Genomic DNA, 16067 nt, shown 5'->3' on the forward strand with positions numbered 1-16067 from the left:
ATGGGAACCTGCATGCACGTTTCTAAATGGTCCAATAAATAAAAGAGCCAAAATATTGGGTAATACCTGCAAAACCCTACTGCCGGCAGGAAAAAAGGGACATTTGTTTACGCCACGTGTTGTCAACGATAAACGTTGGATGGGTTTCAAACCCGAACGGATACGCTTTCGGTGCATTTTGCGCATACGCAACCTCTCCTTATCAAACAACGTATTTTCCCTTCGGGAAAAAGGGGGAATCCCTTTTGTTGCAAAACTGTCACTTATTGCATTGTGGCGCTGTGAAAAATCGATATTTCTGAACGGGATGGAGCAATGAAAATAACACTACACTGTCATACCTGAGCAGAACGTTTGCAAACAGCTTTTACAGCAGGCACGAGAACGGTGTGATTCATTCGGTAGAGTGTTTGAAACGAAAATCAAAGACGCGCATAATGCTAAAGTCCGAATTTCAGCACCAATTTTGGGTGACAAAGAAAGCGGTACAAAGGAAATTAGGTGCGGCAATGACTGCATATACGATGTGTCCAAGAAATCATTCGATTCCGACACAACCGGTCGTATGCTAATGCATGTGTTTGTTTCCTCTTTGTAGGCAGCAAGGAAGATGAAAACATTGTGGCATCCGATGGGGAGCTGGATTCGAAGATAGAACTTTTCCGTTCGGTGGCAGAAAGTTGCAGCAAACTGTACCGCATAATCGATCAGTATCAGGAACGTGTATGCATACTGGCGCAGGAGGAGAACTCATTGGGGAAATTTTTGCGCGAAGTTAGCAAGGAAAGTCCCACCACCGGCAAGATGATGTCCACCACCGGAAAAGCGATTTCATACTGTGGCCAGCAACGTATTGCCATTCGAGTCCCACTGCTGCGCCTACACCACGACGTACACACGTTCAAGGGACGGGCCATTGCCGACACACACCATACGATACAGCTGATGGAAAAGGAACGCACCGAGTACCGGGCGGCACTGAGCTGGATGAAGTCCGTCAGCATTCAGCTGGATCCCGACACTGGCCGAGGGTTGGAAAAGTTTCGCAAAGCCCAACGGCACGTCAAGTCAGCCAAAACCAAGTTCGACAAGTACACGCTGGACTGTTTGGAGAAGGTAAACTGTTCCATTTACCGTGTAAGGCTGATTATTTAACTCTTCTTTTTTCGTCCCATCGGATGTAGATTGATCTTCTGGCAGCGGCAAGGTGCAATATGTTTTCGCATGCACTCGTAGGTTATCAGAATGCCATCCTGCAGTTTGCGAAAAAGACGGACGAAACCTACAGGAACACGCTCAAGAACTTAGCTAAAGATCCACACTATAGTTTCTCCATATTGAAGGAATTGACGCAAGCAAACCCCAACGAGGAAGAGAAGGATGGCGCATCCGGGGAGCAACAGCTTGTTGAAACCCAACCCGACGAAGTACCAGCCGATGACGATCAGATGCTATTCTTCAAGGTAGTGCAACACACGGTGCACGGTTTATAACACGACACATCCACAAACTACTGGTATTTTCTTTCCCCACTCTCGTAAACAGGACGATTACATGGATGACGTGGGGACAAAGGTGGCAGAGCAGCAGAATATCACCAAACAAAACGTCCTAAAGGACGTCGCATTAGAAATCGATGCGCTTCTTTCGGGTGTTCCGGAACTTAGTGCGAAGGATGGACCGACGACGAAATCGAACCAAATGCAGAATGACGCCGGGGCGGATCTGCTCGGTCTTAGCTTGAATGATGAGTTTTCCGACTTCATGTCGGCTCCGGCACCATTTTTGCCTTCGACGCTGCTGACGAACTGCACCCTTACCGACGAGGGTGGGTTTGATTTTGCCGCCAGCCTGTCCGGGTGTGTTGAACCGATGCAGCAAGAGCTTCAACAGCACGACCTGGAACGGATCGGCACGAACGGTGGTAAATCGTCCGAAAAAGCGACCGACATCTTTAGCACCTTGTTACAATCGTTTTCCAAGCAGGGACACTCCACTGGAACCACAGGAAACAATGCCGATACCGGTTTAGCTGCAATGAAACATGGCAAGTTGAACAATAGCAACAGCAGCAGTAGCAAATCAACGGGTAAAGATCTTAGCGGATGGTATCAACTATTTGCCGAACTAGATCCACTCTCCAATCCGGACGCAATACCGTCGAAAACGGATGCACCCAACAATAGTATGGCCGCTTGAGTGATCGCACTGTTTCATTTCATTGTTCTTTTCTATTCCTTCAATTTCTTCCTTTCTGTGTCTGGTTTTTTTGTTGTTTTTTACGTGTTTGCTTACTGTTGTCGGTATATCTTTCGGAGGAGTACCTTCATCCGTTGTTCGTTGTATCGTACCATTTAATTATCACTGTACCTTTATCCGAGGAAGAATAAAACAAAGTGTCTACTTACGAAACAATCTGGCGAAACTTTCTCGATGCGGTATTTTCGTCACATTCTTGCTCTGTTGTATGTTTTTTTATCCGTTTTATTGTGAGTCTCTTCTCTTCTATCCAGTTTTTTTTTTAATTTGTTTTTGCGTATCTCCTCTTCTTCCTTCTCTCAGCTCCCACATGGCTCCCTTTTGCTACCAACAATTGTGATGTTTGTATCAAAAAAGGCATGTGTTTCCCTCTGCTTCTACAAACAACAAAACAAAACAACGATCACATTCATTCCACACCACCAGCACAAAGGGAGGGGGAGAGAGAGACTGTTGCTTCCATATGCGCTCTACACTGGGTGGCTCAGTTTTGTGGGAAAAGTAAAATATGAAACATTCTCGATTGATACACGATGAACTGTACCGTACCTATGCTGCTCTGCTCTCGATCCGTTTTAGACGCTTCTGACGGACCGGAAAAGAAAGTTGAAAATTGCCCCTAATGAATTGATCTGATTTTTGCTACAGAAATTCTATATCGCTCACACCAAACTAATCTCTTCGTGCCATTTGTAGTAGAACATGCCGATCCAATTCACTGATTCTGGTTATAGTATGTTTTGTTAATTTTTGAAAACCGTTTCCTAAATAAATTAATAAAATTAGAGTAAACTTAACAAGCGCTCGGCGACACCACATTCTACTGCTCTAGCAGCATAGTGGGTTGGAAACAGAAACGTCATTTCCACGGATAGTAACAGGACCGTTTGAAATACAGGACCTACCCTTCCATTTACATTGCATAAAGTGTGGTACCCCATAAATGAACAGAGCATGGTGAATCTCGCGGATATATACAAACTTCTGTGGCATAGAACATTTTACTTTTGAAAGTCCGTCACTACCTGTTTGATTTGTCTTCGAACTGTTTGCTTAGCATTGAAATATCTTTTTCTGGTAAATAAGGTGTGCCTTTTTCTGTGTGAGTGTGTGTTTCCTTACCATCTACAAATGTACTAGCAAACTAGTGGTGGTTGGTTTTTTAGCAGATGTAGACCAAATTTTAACATACATCGAATCCATAACATCGTGAGCAGTTTAAAGCATCAAACAAATTTGTTTCATAAAGGAAAAAAAAAATACAAGAACCTTTCATATTGAACCATAATCGCTAGGCGACTTCATGGTACAAAGCGCGAAGGGCATTACTGGAGGAAATCTGGCCATGGAAACACAACCCATCATGGACATGACCGTTACGCGCACAAAGAAATCAGAAGGATGGACGAAAAGGAAGGAGAACATAATAGTAACAAAACGATAACAACAATTAGCTTTCAATGGTCTTCTGAGTAGTCAAACCTTAAAATTTCATCCCGAATGCTGTGGAAACGTAGAGAAAAGCAAAACCATAATTAGTCTTCCCGTTCCCGTTATTCCAAATCTCTTGCTCAACGTGCCATACTTACTCCTCATAGAACTGCGAGTGTTGCGGTGTCATGTGTAGTAGCTGTTCGAGATTTTCGAGAAAACCCCATTGTCGCAGTATATGCTGCCGGCCGCTCTTATCTAACAGGTTTCGCACGACAAACACGGCACCCATCTGTAGTTTATTGTCGTTGGCAACCTACGCGTGAAACTGTGTTAGTGAACTGTGCACTGTGGAATGCTAACCGTAGCATTGACTTACCAAAAAATCCCTGATCTTTTTGACAATTTTTTCATCCTGCAGCACATAATCTTCATCCTGTGCTCCCGCCGTTATGTTACCTATGATTATTATAGCTTGCTCCTTTACCTCCGGTGGGTGTGGGTCGTCTAGCACGAGACTCACCTGGTTGGTGAGATTTTATTTATTTAAAAGAAAAGAAAAAAAAAATAAATGAAAATGAAGGTCTCGTTATCGTTAGACCCCAAGAGCGTGTAGCTCCCCTTTACTTACCGCCCTCAAAACTTCACTCGAATGTTCCGACATGATCGTTTCGATATGGAGAGTATTGCTCAGCAAATTGCGCAACAGACCGAGCGTTTTCATAATGACACGCTCATCCCGATCGCCCAGCAATTGAAATATCCTATCCGTTCCTAGTGTGTTGATTATTTTTGTTTTCACATGCTGTTCGGCCTGTAATCAGTAAACAATATGAGTGCTCGTTCTTCAGCATGTCTATTCGGTTACAGGCTTTTTCAACGCGTCACTTACCTGAAAGGCCATATTCATCAATGCCCAACTTCCGTTTAGCCTAAGCGCTGGGTCGGGATGTTTGGTAAGCTCACAAAGCATCTCGACAGCACCGGATTCGAGCATTGGTTCCTTGGCAGGTGAGAATTCTAGCAGCAAATTGCATATCGTCGACGTGACAACGGTTTGCAACTCAAGCGACGGATCGCCGGACAACAAATCCATCAGCGGGCGCCACACCGAATGATCCTGTTAACGAGAAAGTGTTGTTAGCATCTGTGCGCCCAAAAAACTAACCTATTTAGTTCGCTTGTCACACCTGAAAAGTGGTTCTAAGTAGTTGCACCGAACGAGAAAGTGAATGAAGACATCGTACCGCCGATAGTCGAACCTGTAACAAATACCACGTGTGTTAGCAACGTTGCATCTGTCGCAATGTCATAAATACTCACCTCCGGACATCCATCCTTCAATCCACTTAGCACCTCCTCCATTAAACCGTCCATCTCTATAATGCGCTTTCTAATTTCTTCATCATTGGCCGCGAGAGAAGCAAAACAGCGGAAAGCACCCTGTCTCGACAACACCGACGGGCATTTGACCAGATTCGCTAGCGACACGATCAAGTGATTGCTGATCGCGGCCAGCCGCTGCAGCTCGGAGTCGATTTCGGCCAGATAGGCGAGCGTTTCTGCGGCCGTCGCACGCGTATCCTCCTCGAACTCGTCCGAACAGAGCCGGGCCAGGCAGGGTAACGTTTTGTAAACGATCCGATAGTCCTCGGCCGGCAGTGAACCGGCACGGTGTAAATACGTGAGACACCGGCTAGCAGACAGCTGCACCTGAACGTCACGCGTCCGGGACAGCAATGCGGTCAGAATGTCCAGAATCGATCGATCAGCGTGGTACGTCGCGTGAACGATGTTCGACACCGACTTGTTAGTGAAGCACATCGCTGCCAAACATTTCAGTGCAGGTACTTGCAGCGTCGTGTTGTCGCAGATCATGAGACGCGCTAGAAACGGTATCACATCCGCCTGGCATAGGTTTTTCTGTTGATGCGAGGAGTGGCAGAGAGGAACGAAAATGTTTACCACATACATCTGACACGCGAAGCTGCTTCTCGGTGATGCAATTTCTACGAACAGAGAGCATACATTAGAAACGGCGTTAGCCTAGTCAAATGCTTAAATACTTACGAATCAAACGTTTGATGTTGTTGATATCCGAATGAATTAAATCCAGCGGTGCAAAAGGGTACTGCACGATCGTTTGCAGTGCCCCCAGACATGTTTCCATCAGCCGTTCGTTCGTGTTGGGATCGAAGATGATCGTTATCAGCACGTCGACCGTGTTGAAGCGCATCAGGGAGTGGACCTGCGATTCGGTACCCTTGGCAAGCGAACCGAGCACAATGCCGGCATCGATACGCAGCTGCAGCGGCTTCCCGGCGTTGCACAGTAAAGCAATTAAACGCGGCACAATTCCCTGCGATATGATCGATCCTTTCTTTTTGTTCGAACCGATGACGGCATTCTTGAGGCAGACGATCGCTTCCTGACACTTGCAGTTTTCCTCCGAGTATAGCTCGTCAATGTAGGAGCGGGAGTTTTCCACATCCTGTTTGTGGGTACGGTTGATGGAAAGTAAATAGGACATTTTAGCTTCAGGTCCGGATGGATGTTTCTCGACAAATCTCTCGCACAAAATAGCACCAATACCAAAGAGAAAGCAACATTGGTTGCGTTTGTTTATAGGGGGGACCTATTGCGCTGAGGTTGAGGTTATAAAAAAAAATATCCATCACAGTGCACTATGTTTTTGTCATTTCCCCGACCCCCGCCGTTACCCAAACGAGTGCACACCAACACCTTTCAAACAAGACCAATGAAACATTTCAATCTCCCAGCCCGGCTTGGTAATTATTAAAAATGAGCCACAAACTGGTAACTTCTTCACTCGGACGCAATATTCGCAACATGCACCCGACCGCAAACCATTTTCAAAGCGGCCGAACCACATATTACGCACCAAACACACCGGAACCGCGGAATTTGGGCCTTACCATGAAGCAAGTGAACGGTTCCATTCTGTAGATTGGGCTTATATCGTGAACTGCAAAACCGTTCCGTGAACCGATCCCGGGAGCTTACGGCGAACAGAAGCCGGATAGAGCGAAAGGGTTGCAGCTACTTTTGCAAATTATTTTATTGCGGGTTTGCAAGGGAAAAGAAATCCAAAACACACGCAGTTTGATTTTTCACATTTCTCGTTTGACAGCCGACACAGTACTCAGCAACGGGAGGTTCGATCGGTTTTGCTTAGCGCTGCGAAATAGGTCACCATCTTGGATTGTACATTGACAATCGCCGAAGGTTCCATCGTTCAAAAAATAATTCCGAAACAGAACTTCCGTACATTTAGAAGATATCTTTTTAAGAATATTGTTATTGTACTTTAAATTATTGCTATGCACTGTCGAGAACAACCGCTTCTCAATTTTATTCCCAAATCGATCGGGATTCCTGTTGGGTCTGAAACCGATTGGGGTAAACATAATCTAAATTGAAACAGATCTAAAGTGTTCTTAACACTGTTGCCTTTTGTGGAGTTTTGTTAAATGGGACTTGGGATTATCCGAACAACTGTCACAACAATCTACACGATCCGACCGGAATTTTTCTACACAAATCATCATTCCACGTCATTTTCAACGATAATTTTGTTCCAAAATCACCCAACTTCAACACAAATAACAACATTCCTAGCATTTTCTGAGCTCTACAGCGTATCGCACTGAAAATGAATCGAAACAACGAAGTGTCGGAACTGATCGATGTGGAAAATGCTTTCTACATCGGCAACTACCAGACGTGCATAAATGAGTGTAACAAATTATCGGTACGTGTACAAATGCGTGCCCGTCTGGGAGCCATTGCAAAGCTTGCCCCATTAACAACCGTCCTTTTGCACCCATTTGCAGAAACCATCGCTCGAGAAGGATATCTTCCTGTACCGATCCTATATAGCGCAACACAAGTATCGAGTGGTGTTGGACGAAATCAAATCGACGAACGATACGCCGCTCCTTGCCTTGCGCTATCTAGCCGAGTACATGTCCAACAGTGGACGAAAGGAAGCGATCGTGTCGATGTTTGACGAAAAGTTCCAAGGAGATATCAACGAGCTGCACGTCGTGTGGATCATCGTTGGGGCTATCGTTTACTGCAACGAGGAAACGTACGAAACGGCTATGAAGTAAGTGTGCAAGATGCTTTTTGTCAAATGTGATTCTTACTGTTATGTTTCTTCATGCCAAATGAAGGGTACTGGTAGGAAATTTCAACCTCGAATGTCTTTCCCTGCATATGCACTGCTTGCTGAAAATGTCTCGAGTAGATCTGGCGAAACAGGTTGCCACAACGATGCAGGAAAAGGACGATGATGCCACACTGACGCAGCTGTCTCAAGCATGGCTTAACATTCAAATTGTTAGTATAGCACTAGCGCTACGGTACTATGGTCACTCCGTTATGCTCATCACGATCCCTTTTTGAATTTTTCAGGGCGGAGAAAAGCTTCAGGATGCATTCTTCATCTTTCAAGATCTGTGCGATAAGTTTTCGCCCACGCTGCTGCTGCTGAACGGTCAAGCCGTGTGCTACATCGGACAGCAAAAGTATGACGATGCGGAGCAGGTACTGCGCGAATGCTTAAACCGTGATCCCAACAATTATGACACGCTGATCAACCTGCTGGCACTGTCTCAGCAGCGGGACAAAAACAGCAGCCAGTTCAGTCGCTACCTAGCCCAAATACTGGACGACCATAAGGGCAGCAGCTTGGTGTCGGCATACAACAAAAGGCAGGCCGAGTTTGATCGACTGGTGCTACAATTTGGTCCATCCAATACCAAACCGATCGATGAAATAGTCGCTTAAAGTAGACATTCTTTATGTGTAACACGTATAAATTTAAAATGTATTCCAACACTCTGTACTGCCTACTAGTAGTTGTTTGTGACCACTTTATTTTGAGTAACGTAGCATTCTGACTAGATTTCTCCTTCGAGAAATGGCAACATTAGGACGTTATTTTTAACATCTCTTCTCTTTGCTGCTGCAACCGGATAAGCTAAAACGGGAGAAACAAAAGCCCCTTAGAGTCATGCGAACAAGCGATCTCACCCACCCACGGTTAGAATGGGTTACCTTTTCCTGGTGTCGTTTTTGTACAATTTCGCTGGCCGATTTTTTGTATCCTTCATTACCGATAGTTGTCAGCAGCTTCTCTATTTCTGCATCTACTTTTGCTAGCATCTTTTTGCTACCTTCCCCAGCAGCTTTTCCTAGGCCCACTGTCGCATCCATCAATTCAGCCACAATGCCAACAATACAGTTATGGCTTGGTGCACATTTCACAACGAATTGTGCTTTGCTGAATGCCCGTTCGTCTGTATGTAGAATGATCCCATTGCAGTGTGTTAACTGCTGCACCGTGTCCTGTTGAGTTTGCAACAACCCGGCAAGGTCCTGTGCTTTAGTGTGTACGTGCACGATCGGATTATGCTTCCGTACGATCGGTGGATTGTGTTCATTTTTCAATTGCCTAATCTGTTGACATATATGCAGCATACCGTCAATGCTTTCCTCGAGCATCGGATCTATCCAACTGATGGCGCCAGCCCAATCGTCCCGCAACGTGCTCGATGGAGATAAATGCTGCAACAGCTCCTGTGCCAGGTATGGAGTAAAAGGTTCCATTTGAACTAGACCTACTGTGAGACAGTACCTTAACACGGCACAATGTAACGTTGCAACCATAGAAGAACCATCAGGTTTCGTGTTGATTTTGGTCGCTTCCTGAAAAATAGATGATCGCTCCTTTAGTTGCAAATAGACGGTAAGACATGTGACAGCAGTATACCTACCAAATATACATCACAAAAGTTGCTGTAGAAAAACGTTTTTAACGCAGCCGTTGCCAAATGAAAATTATATCCTTCAAACGCTTCTCCACACTGTTGTACCGTATTTCCTAGCCGGCTTAATATCCAACGATCCATCAACGTTAACTGATTCGCTTCTTTTCGCAAATCCAAACCGTTAGAAACACCAAAACGTTCCGTACATCCGAACGTGTATCGTGTTGCTTGCCAAATTTTGTTAAAAAACAGCTTGTTTGTGTACGCTTCCTGAACGTTAAAGTGTATAAAGTGATTCTTTACATTCGAAGAGCACAGCGTAAAACGTAACGCATCTATGCCACATTCCGGTATACCCTTGGGAAACGTTTTGCGCTGCCCAGCAACTGACTTGGATAGCTCGTGCTTCGATAAAATGCCTTGCCGGTATGACGCTTCTGCTTCTGCTTCTAGTTTATCCAGCGAAATGCCATATATCACATGGTCCGGTTTTATCACGTTTCCCAAGCTTTTGGACATTTTCCTACCGAACTCATCGCAAATTATCCCGTGTAACAGTATGTTTCCGAAGGGTAGCTTTCCTGTTAGTTCTTGACCAAGCATTACCATACGTGCAACCCAAAAAAATAGTATATCATGTCCAGTTTCCATCAGCTGTAGGGGATAAAACTCGGTGGAAAGCTTTCCGGGCCATCCCGTAGACGAAAATGGTAACAAAGCCGAGGAAAACCATGTATCTAGTACATCGTGATCCTGCTCGATGGATATTGCATCCTGCGGGATATTTGGTAGCATCGCAGCACATTTTTCCCGAGCTTCCTCTATAGAACGAGCCGCTATCCACAGTTCCTTTGTAGTTTCGTGGCGAATAATATACGCCGGGATACGGTGGCCCCACCAGAGCTGCCTGGATATACACCAATCGTGGCAATTTTCTAACCAACGGAACCACTCTCTTTCGAACGTTTTGGGAACTATCACCAGATTGTTATCCTGTACTGCTGCCATGGCGCGTTGTGCCATTTCTCGGCATCTTATGAACCACTGTGGTCGTAGTAGAAGCTCCACAACATCTTTGGATCGCGAGCATAGTGGTAAAATCATCGTGTGCGACCTTACACTACGCACTAACGAAAGTTTCGTCAGGTAGTCCATCAATCTTTCACGAGCTTCGTAACGAGGCAAACCTGTGAAAGGTCCGAAATGTTGCTGCACAATTCCGCGTTCATCGATGACCTCGACCGTTGCCAGATGATGGCGACGCGCCATCTCAAAGTCAAACCGGTCGTGCGCGGGCGTTATCTTGACCGCACCCGTCCCAAACGAACGATCGACCGCACTGTCGAAGATGAGCGGAATTTCCTCCTTCCGTACGGGATGCCACAGGAAGGTGACTTTGTTTCGCAGATGAGAATACCGTCCATCGTCCGGGTGCACGGCAACAGCAACATCGCCGAGAAATGTCTCCGGACGTGTGGTCGAAACGACGATCTCTTCAGTCGATCCTTGCACCTTGTACGCTATGTCTACCATTCGGCCGAAGGTAATGTTTCTATCGTATCCCGGTACGGACACTTCTGTGGGACCTTCAATTTCTACATTCTCTACCTCCACGTCCGAAATGGCTGACTCCAACGTACAGGACCAGTTAACTAATGAGTGATCGCGGTATATGAGGCCTTTGTCAAACAGCTGCACAAAAGCTTCCTTCACCGCTACCGACTGATGTGGATCCATTGTAAAATATTCTTTGCTCCAATCCATCGAACAACCGAGTTTCTTCAGTGCCATCCGGATACTTTCTTCCTTTTCCACTTTCCATCGCATTACTTCCTGCAGGAACTTTTCTCTTCCGAGACTATGTCGGGTCAGCTTTCGTTCATTGAACAGTCGCTTCTCCACGACCACTTGTGTCGCAATACCAGCGTGATCCATGCCAGGAATCCAAGTCGCACGTTTTCCTGTCAGTCGTGCTTGCCTTACCAAAGCATCTTGTACGGCGCATGTAAGTGCATGGCCCAGATGAAGATCTCCGGTCACATTTGGTGGGGGTAGAAGCAGATTAAAAGGTATTTCTAATTTGTGACCATTCTCAGCCAGGAACTGAGGCACAGTTCCGGAGTTGGAGTGTCGTTCCACCTGCGATGGTTGATAGGCCGAGGCAATATCTGATGATTGCGAATGATTAACAACGAAATACCATAAATTTGTTTTACAAAACTAGAGCAGAGTAATTCTTCACTTGCTTACCACGTGTAGATCCATATCCTCGTACGATAAAACTTGTTGCTGTGAAGCCTCTCGTCCAGCGTAGAGGCACATTCCGACGGAAGACCCGGAGCATGTTTAGCCCCGCTAAAGGTTATCTCATTAGCTACGGAAAATTATAGGTGTCGGCGCGGAAAAGACCGGCCCGTTTCAAAACACCATCCGTGTGTTTATCTTTTTGACAACTACAGCATGCATGCCCGAATGGTCAAGAGTAACAACATTTGAACATTCAGCACTTTTTGGTTTGTTACCAACAAGTGAAGCAATCTTCGTTCGCTTACTATCATTAAAAAAATATTGGATTTTATTGGCAATTCGATCAACAATTGTACACTATCATGCCATCATCAACAACAGCATGAACAATAGTCGATTTTGATGCATACCGTTCAGTACTAACCTTGATACTAATGCTGAAACAAGTGTCTAGCTACCTTGGTCTAGGAAATGCATTCTGTTTTGACAGCGGACAGCTTTGTTGTTATTACGTGTAGTTTCTGCTCCGGGGGGTTGCACAAAATTTGCTGCGAAAACAGCAAATTACACAAAACATTCCAACATGAATTTAATCGAGGATGAAAATGGCCAGAAAAAGGATCACATTAACGAAATCGTCCTTTCGGAAGACGTGCAGCGCGCCATTGAACAGGTGTTGCAAAGTTCCGACCCACTCGACCAACCAGATTTCAATCCGACCGATTACATCAACCAGCTGTTTCCGAACGAACAATCGCTCTCCAATATCGATGAGGTGATATCCAAGATGGAATGCGACATAAGCCTGATCGACGATAACATCCGTAGTGTGGTGCGCGGTCAGGTAAACACGGGCGAAAATGGGCGCGTTGCACTGAAGGAAGCGCAACAGTCCCTGACGCAGCTGTTTTCCCTCATTACTGACATCAAGAGCCGTGCGGAAAAGACCGAAGATATGGTAAAGGAAATAACGCGCGATATCAAGCAGCTCGATTCGGCCAAAAACAATCTCACCTACGCCATCACCACCCTTAACCATCTGCACATGCTGGTGGGTGGGGTTGAGAACTTGAAGCGACTCTCGGAACGCAGACAGTATGGAGAGGTGCTCAATCCGTTGCAGGCCATTATCGAAGTCAATCAACACTTCCAACAATACTCGGAGATATCGCAAATTCAAACGCTTTCCGCACAGGTTCAGCAGATTCAGTCCGAACTGGCCACGCAGATAACGGATGATTTTAAGAACTTCTTCTCGCCCACGAGCCACAGTAATACGAATCGCATGACTCTAACGCAGCTAAAGGACGCGTGTCAGGTTGCATCTGTCTTGGATAAACCTGTTAAAAAGAACATTCTCAAATGGTTTATTAGTAAGTTTTGCCTTAAAGTATACGGCCTGGGTTCTCATCAACATACAAAACAAAGTTTTGGGTTGTTCGAAAATGTCATGCCCTTTATTCAATTTGTTCCACTATCCCGTTCACAGATCTTCAGCTCCAGGAGTACGTGCAGCTATTCCACGAAAATCAAGACATAGCTTGGCTGGATAAGATTGATAAGCGGTACGCCTGGGTAAAGCGTCATTTGCTAGATTTTGAGGAAAAGTTTGGAACCGTTTTCCCTACCGATTGGGAAGTGTCGGAACGCATCACGGTACAGTTTTGCACGAACACGCGCGAAGAGCTGTCTAAAATTATTGCCCGCCGGAAGACGGAAATCGACGTGAAACTGTTGTTATTTGCCATACAAAAAACCGCTAATTTTGAACAGTTGCTCGACAAACGATTCAACGGTACAACGCTCGTAGAAGCTACTAGCGAAGAAGTGCGACAGGAGCGCGGGTCGTTTAACAATCTAATCGGTAGCTGCTTTAAACCTTATCTGGATATATACACGGATAGTATCGATCGGGAATTGACTGCACTTATCGAACAATTTGCCCTGCAGAATCAACAGATGGTCGTACCGAAGGAAATTAATCCCGGAATCATTCCGAAGTAAGTACCCTGTGGCCACACGTACATGAGAATATAATTAACATTTATTCATTTGTTTCATTTGCAGTTGTGCAGATTTGTTCGTATTTTATAAAAAGTGCATGGTGCAATGTATGCAGCTAAGCAACGAAAAGCCCATGTACGATTTGGTGCTGCTTTTTAAGAGGTACCTTCGGGAGTATGCAATCAAAGTGCTGGAGGCTCGCATACCGAAACCGCAGCCCCCGAACACAACCACTTCGTCGATCAGTTCTAGCATGTCGCTGCTAACGAAAGACTTCCAAAACTTATCGACCGCAGCTGGACAGGTGATTCATAATTTCTTGAAGGAAGGCGAAACGCCAAGGTACGTAACTACTTTCGAACTATCTGTACAATACTTAACCAGCAGCACACTTGTTTTTAGATTTTCTTCGGAAGATATGCGTAAGATTTGTTACATTCTGGCTACTGCCGAATATTGCCTCGAAACGGTGCAACAGCTGGAAGACAAGCTGAAGGAGAAAATCGACAAACAATACATCTCCAAGGTAGACCTTTCGGACGAGAAAGATGTGTATCATCGAATAATTTCCAACTGCATCCAACTGTTAGTGCATGATCTAGATGCAGCCTGCGAGCAATCGTTGCTGCTAATGACAAAGATCGCTTGGCACAGCATCAGCAATGTGGGCGATCAGAGCGGCTTCGTTAACCAGATCATAACGAATCTCAAACAAACGGTACCCGTGATTCGGGACAATTTGGCCAACAGTCGCAAGTATTACACACAGTTTTGCCACAAGTTCGTAAACTCATTCATTCCAAAGTACATCAACACACTGTACCGGCTGCGTCCGACCTCTTCAGGGTCGTCGTCCGCCTCGGGTTCGGCGGCACTGGTTGCAAGTGCTTCCAGTTCCAATCTTGCGGAAGGTGCCAATAGTGCGACGTCAGGCGGTAACATTCTCGGCTGTGAGCAGCTTCTGCTCGATACGCACAGTCTGAAGACGGTGCTGATGGATCTGCCCTCGATCGGATCGCAGGTTCAACGAAAACCACCCGCCAGCTACACGAAGGTAGTGGTAAAAGGTATGGCAAAGGCGGAAATGATCATTAAAGTCGTAATGCAGCCCGTACATCCGGCTTCACTCTTCATCGAGCAATACTTAAAGCTGATGCCAGAAAGCAGCGTGGTCGAGTTCCACAAGATACTCGAGATGAAGAATGTTCGCAAGATTGAACAACAACAACTGGTGGAAGCATATAAACGGGCTTGTCCTCAGTTGCAGCAGCAACAAACACCGACCACTTCCTCTTCTTCTGGGACCCACCACGCCGAGAGTGGAAACGTTTCACAGCCAAGCGAACCAACATCGGGTGGAAATTCAACCCAATCGCAGCAAATAGCGGCTGCTGCAGCCGCTATTAGTGGCGCCGGTTCCAGTATTATGGCCTTGGGAGACTCCCTCATGGATAAGGGAAGAATTAAGAAGATAGAAAATTTAATCAAAAATCGGCTACCCAACTAGTGCCGGGTATAGATCGACAAAACGGGAAACCCATAAGCTTAGCGGGATCGATCTTAATAAAATAATCAATTATATATTTCATCGGATATTTGCGCCATTCGTTTTCTGTTTTGTGTTCTGTTCTGTTCTGTCCCACTTGTTTGAATCGAAGGTAAAATTTACTTCAGCAACATGTAAACAAATTCTTCATAGTTAATTCTACCGTCTCCATCGATGTCAGCCTCAGCAAGCAGGTCTTCCAATTCCTTCTTGGTTAAACGTTCTCCAAAGTTTTGCATCACATCCGATAGCTCCTCAACGGACAGGAATCCATCACCATTTTTGTCAAACACTTTGAAGGCCGCGTAGAGCTCTTTCTCATCGACCGGTTCGCGCGATTTCCTTTTCATCAGAGCTACAAACTCTTCCCACTCAATTCGTCCATTTCCATCGGAATCGACTTCGTAAATCATTTGCTCGAGTTCGGCCATTGTTGGGTTCAGTCCTAGGACTCGCATTAGGTCACCGAGCTCGGTCGTCGAAATCGAACCACTGCCATCACGATCAAACATTTCAAACATTTCTCGAAACTGTTGTTCCTGCAAATCGGAAAGTTCCGACTCAGTCATCATATCGAAAATTTCGATAAATAGAGAACAATTTCAATTTTTTTTCTATCAATCGAACTGCAGTGTACGAAAACCGAAAATTATACTGCCAAGAGTGCAGCTTGGTCAGAAGAAGCAGCCTACCTAAATCGTTTCTATGAAGGCATTCAAAGTATTTTGAAGAAAACGCAAAATTGTTGGATAATCATAGATATAATTTATACTTGGTCATCAACC

The 16067-nt window shown here is 45.4% G+C and overlaps 6 protein-coding genes across 6 annotated transcripts; 3 read left to right on the forward strand and 3 right to left on the reverse strand.

Moving 5' to 3' along the window:
• The first annotated feature begins 437 nt into the window (after positions 1 to 437).
• On the forward strand, positions 438 to 2199 carry LOC128713995 (islet cell autoantigen 1). Its single transcript, XM_053808870.1, has 4 exons — positions 438 to 501; positions 599 to 1116; positions 1185 to 1463; positions 1546 to 2199. Exons 1-4 carry the CDS (start codon positions 438 to 440, stop codon positions 2197 to 2199), a joined length of 1515 nt encoding a protein of 504 aa, XP_053664845.1.
• Positions 2200 to 3716: 1517 nt separating this feature from the next.
• LOC128714390 (armadillo repeat-containing protein 8-like) lies at positions 3717 to 6650 on the reverse strand. The gene is made up of 9 exons (XM_053809264.1): positions 6627 to 6650; positions 5761 to 6181; positions 5014 to 5699; positions 4881 to 4952; positions 4583 to 4810; positions 4322 to 4504; positions 4070 to 4213; positions 3849 to 4006; positions 3717 to 3762 (listed from the first exon to the last, which is right to left on the reverse strand). The coding sequence occupies exons 1-9, from the start codon at positions 6648 to 6650 to the stop codon at positions 3717 to 3719; spliced, it is 1962 nt and encodes a 653-aa protein (XP_053665239.1).
• Positions 6651 to 7363: 713 nt separating this feature from the next.
• LOC128713750 (coatomer subunit epsilon) lies at positions 7364 to 8502 on the forward strand. Its single transcript, XM_053808617.1, has 4 exons — positions 7364 to 7462; positions 7545 to 7819; positions 7887 to 8052; positions 8128 to 8502. Exons 1-4 carry the CDS (start codon positions 7364 to 7366, stop codon positions 8500 to 8502), a joined length of 915 nt encoding a protein of 304 aa, XP_053664592.1.
• A 142-nt stretch (positions 8503 to 8644) lies between these two features.
• LOC128714663 (valine--tRNA ligase) lies at positions 8645 to 11829 on the reverse strand. The gene is made up of 4 exons (XM_053809539.1): positions 11736 to 11829; positions 9492 to 11653; positions 8773 to 9423; positions 8645 to 8695 (listed from the first exon to the last, which is right to left on the reverse strand). Exons 1-4 carry the CDS (start codon positions 11827 to 11829, stop codon positions 8645 to 8647), a joined length of 2958 nt encoding a protein of 985 aa, XP_053665514.1.
• A 486-nt stretch (positions 11830 to 12315) lies between these two features.
• LOC128713906 (vacuolar protein sorting-associated protein 53 homolog) lies at positions 12316 to 15243 on the forward strand. Its single transcript, XM_053808777.1, has 4 exons — positions 12316 to 13105; positions 13222 to 13732; positions 13800 to 14078; positions 14139 to 15243. The coding sequence occupies exons 1-4, from the start codon at positions 12316 to 12318 to the stop codon at positions 15241 to 15243; spliced, it is 2685 nt and encodes an 894-aa protein (XP_053664752.1).
• A 158-nt stretch (positions 15244 to 15401) lies between these two features.
• On the reverse strand, positions 15402 to 15854 carry LOC128714775 (calmodulin-beta-like). The gene has a single exon (XM_053809655.1). It carries the CDS (start codon positions 15852 to 15854, stop codon positions 15402 to 15404), a length of 453 nt encoding a protein of 150 aa, XP_053665630.1.
• Positions 15855 to 16067: the final 213 nt, after the last annotated feature.

This window comes from Anopheles marshallii, chromosome 3 (genome assembly GCF_943734725.1).
Source record: "Anopheles marshallii chromosome 3, idAnoMarsDA_429_01, whole genome shotgun sequence".
Taxonomy (NCBI): domain Eukaryota; kingdom Metazoa; phylum Arthropoda; class Insecta; order Diptera; family Culicidae; genus Anopheles; species Anopheles marshallii.

Coding starts and splice junctions, on each gene's coding strand:
- LOC128713750 (XM_053808617.1), top strand. CDS start 7,364: ATGAATCGAAACAACGAAGTGTCGGAACTGATCGATGTGGAAAATGCT. Junction 7,820..7,886: donor ACGTACGAAACGGCTATGAA/GTAAGTGTGCAA, acceptor TGCCAAATGAAG/GGTACTGGTAGGAAATTTCA. Junction 8,053..8,127: donor CATGGCTTAACATTCAAATT/GTTAGTATAGCA, acceptor TGAATTTTTCAG/GGCGGAGAAAAGCTTCAGGA.
- LOC128713995 (XM_053808870.1), top strand. CDS start 438: ATGCTAAAGTCCGAATTTCAGCACCAATTTTGGGTGACAAAGAAAGCG. Junction 502..598: donor AGCGGTACAAAGGAAATTAG/GTGCGGCAATGA, acceptor TCCTCTTTGTAG/GCAGCAAGGAAGATGAAAAC. Junction 1,117..1,184: donor CGCTGGACTGTTTGGAGAAG/GTAAACTGTTCC, acceptor CATCGGATGTAG/ATTGATCTTCTGGCAGCGGC.
- LOC128714663 (XM_053809539.1), bottom strand. CDS start 11,829: ATGCTCCGGGTCTTCCGTCGGAATGTGCCTCTACGCTGGACGAGAGGC. Junction 9,424..9,491: donor ACTTTTGTGATGTATATTTG/GTAGGTATACTG, acceptor TCTATTTTTCAG/GAAGCGACCAAAATCAACAC. Junction 8,696..8,772: donor AAAAACGACACCAGGAAAAG/GTAACCCATTCT, acceptor CTCCCGTTTTAG/CTTATCCGGTTGCAGCAGCA.
- LOC128714390 (XM_053809264.1), bottom strand. CDS start 6,650: ATGGAACCGTTCACTTGCTTCATG. Junction 5,700..5,760: donor CAACATCAAACGTTTGATTC/GTAAGTATTTAA, acceptor CTCTGTTCGTAG/AAATTGCATCACCGAGAAGC. Junction 4,953..5,013: donor TGAAGGATGGATGTCCGGAG/GTGAGTATTTAT, acceptor TATTTGTTACAG/GTTCGACTATCGGCGGTACG.
- LOC128713906 (XM_053808777.1), top strand. CDS start 12,316: ATGAATTTAATCGAGGATGAAAATGGCCAGAAAAAGGATCACATTAAC. Junction 13,106..13,221: donor CATTCTCAAATGGTTTATTA/GTAAGTTTTGCC, acceptor TCCCGTTCACAG/ATCTTCAGCTCCAGGAGTAC. Junction 13,733..13,799: donor AATCCCGGAATCATTCCGAA/GTAAGTACCCTG, acceptor TTTCATTTGCAG/TTGTGCAGATTTGTTCGTAT.
- LOC128714775 (XM_053809655.1), bottom strand. CDS start 15,854: ATGATGACTGAGTCGGAACTTTCCGATTTGCAGGAACAACAGTTTCGA.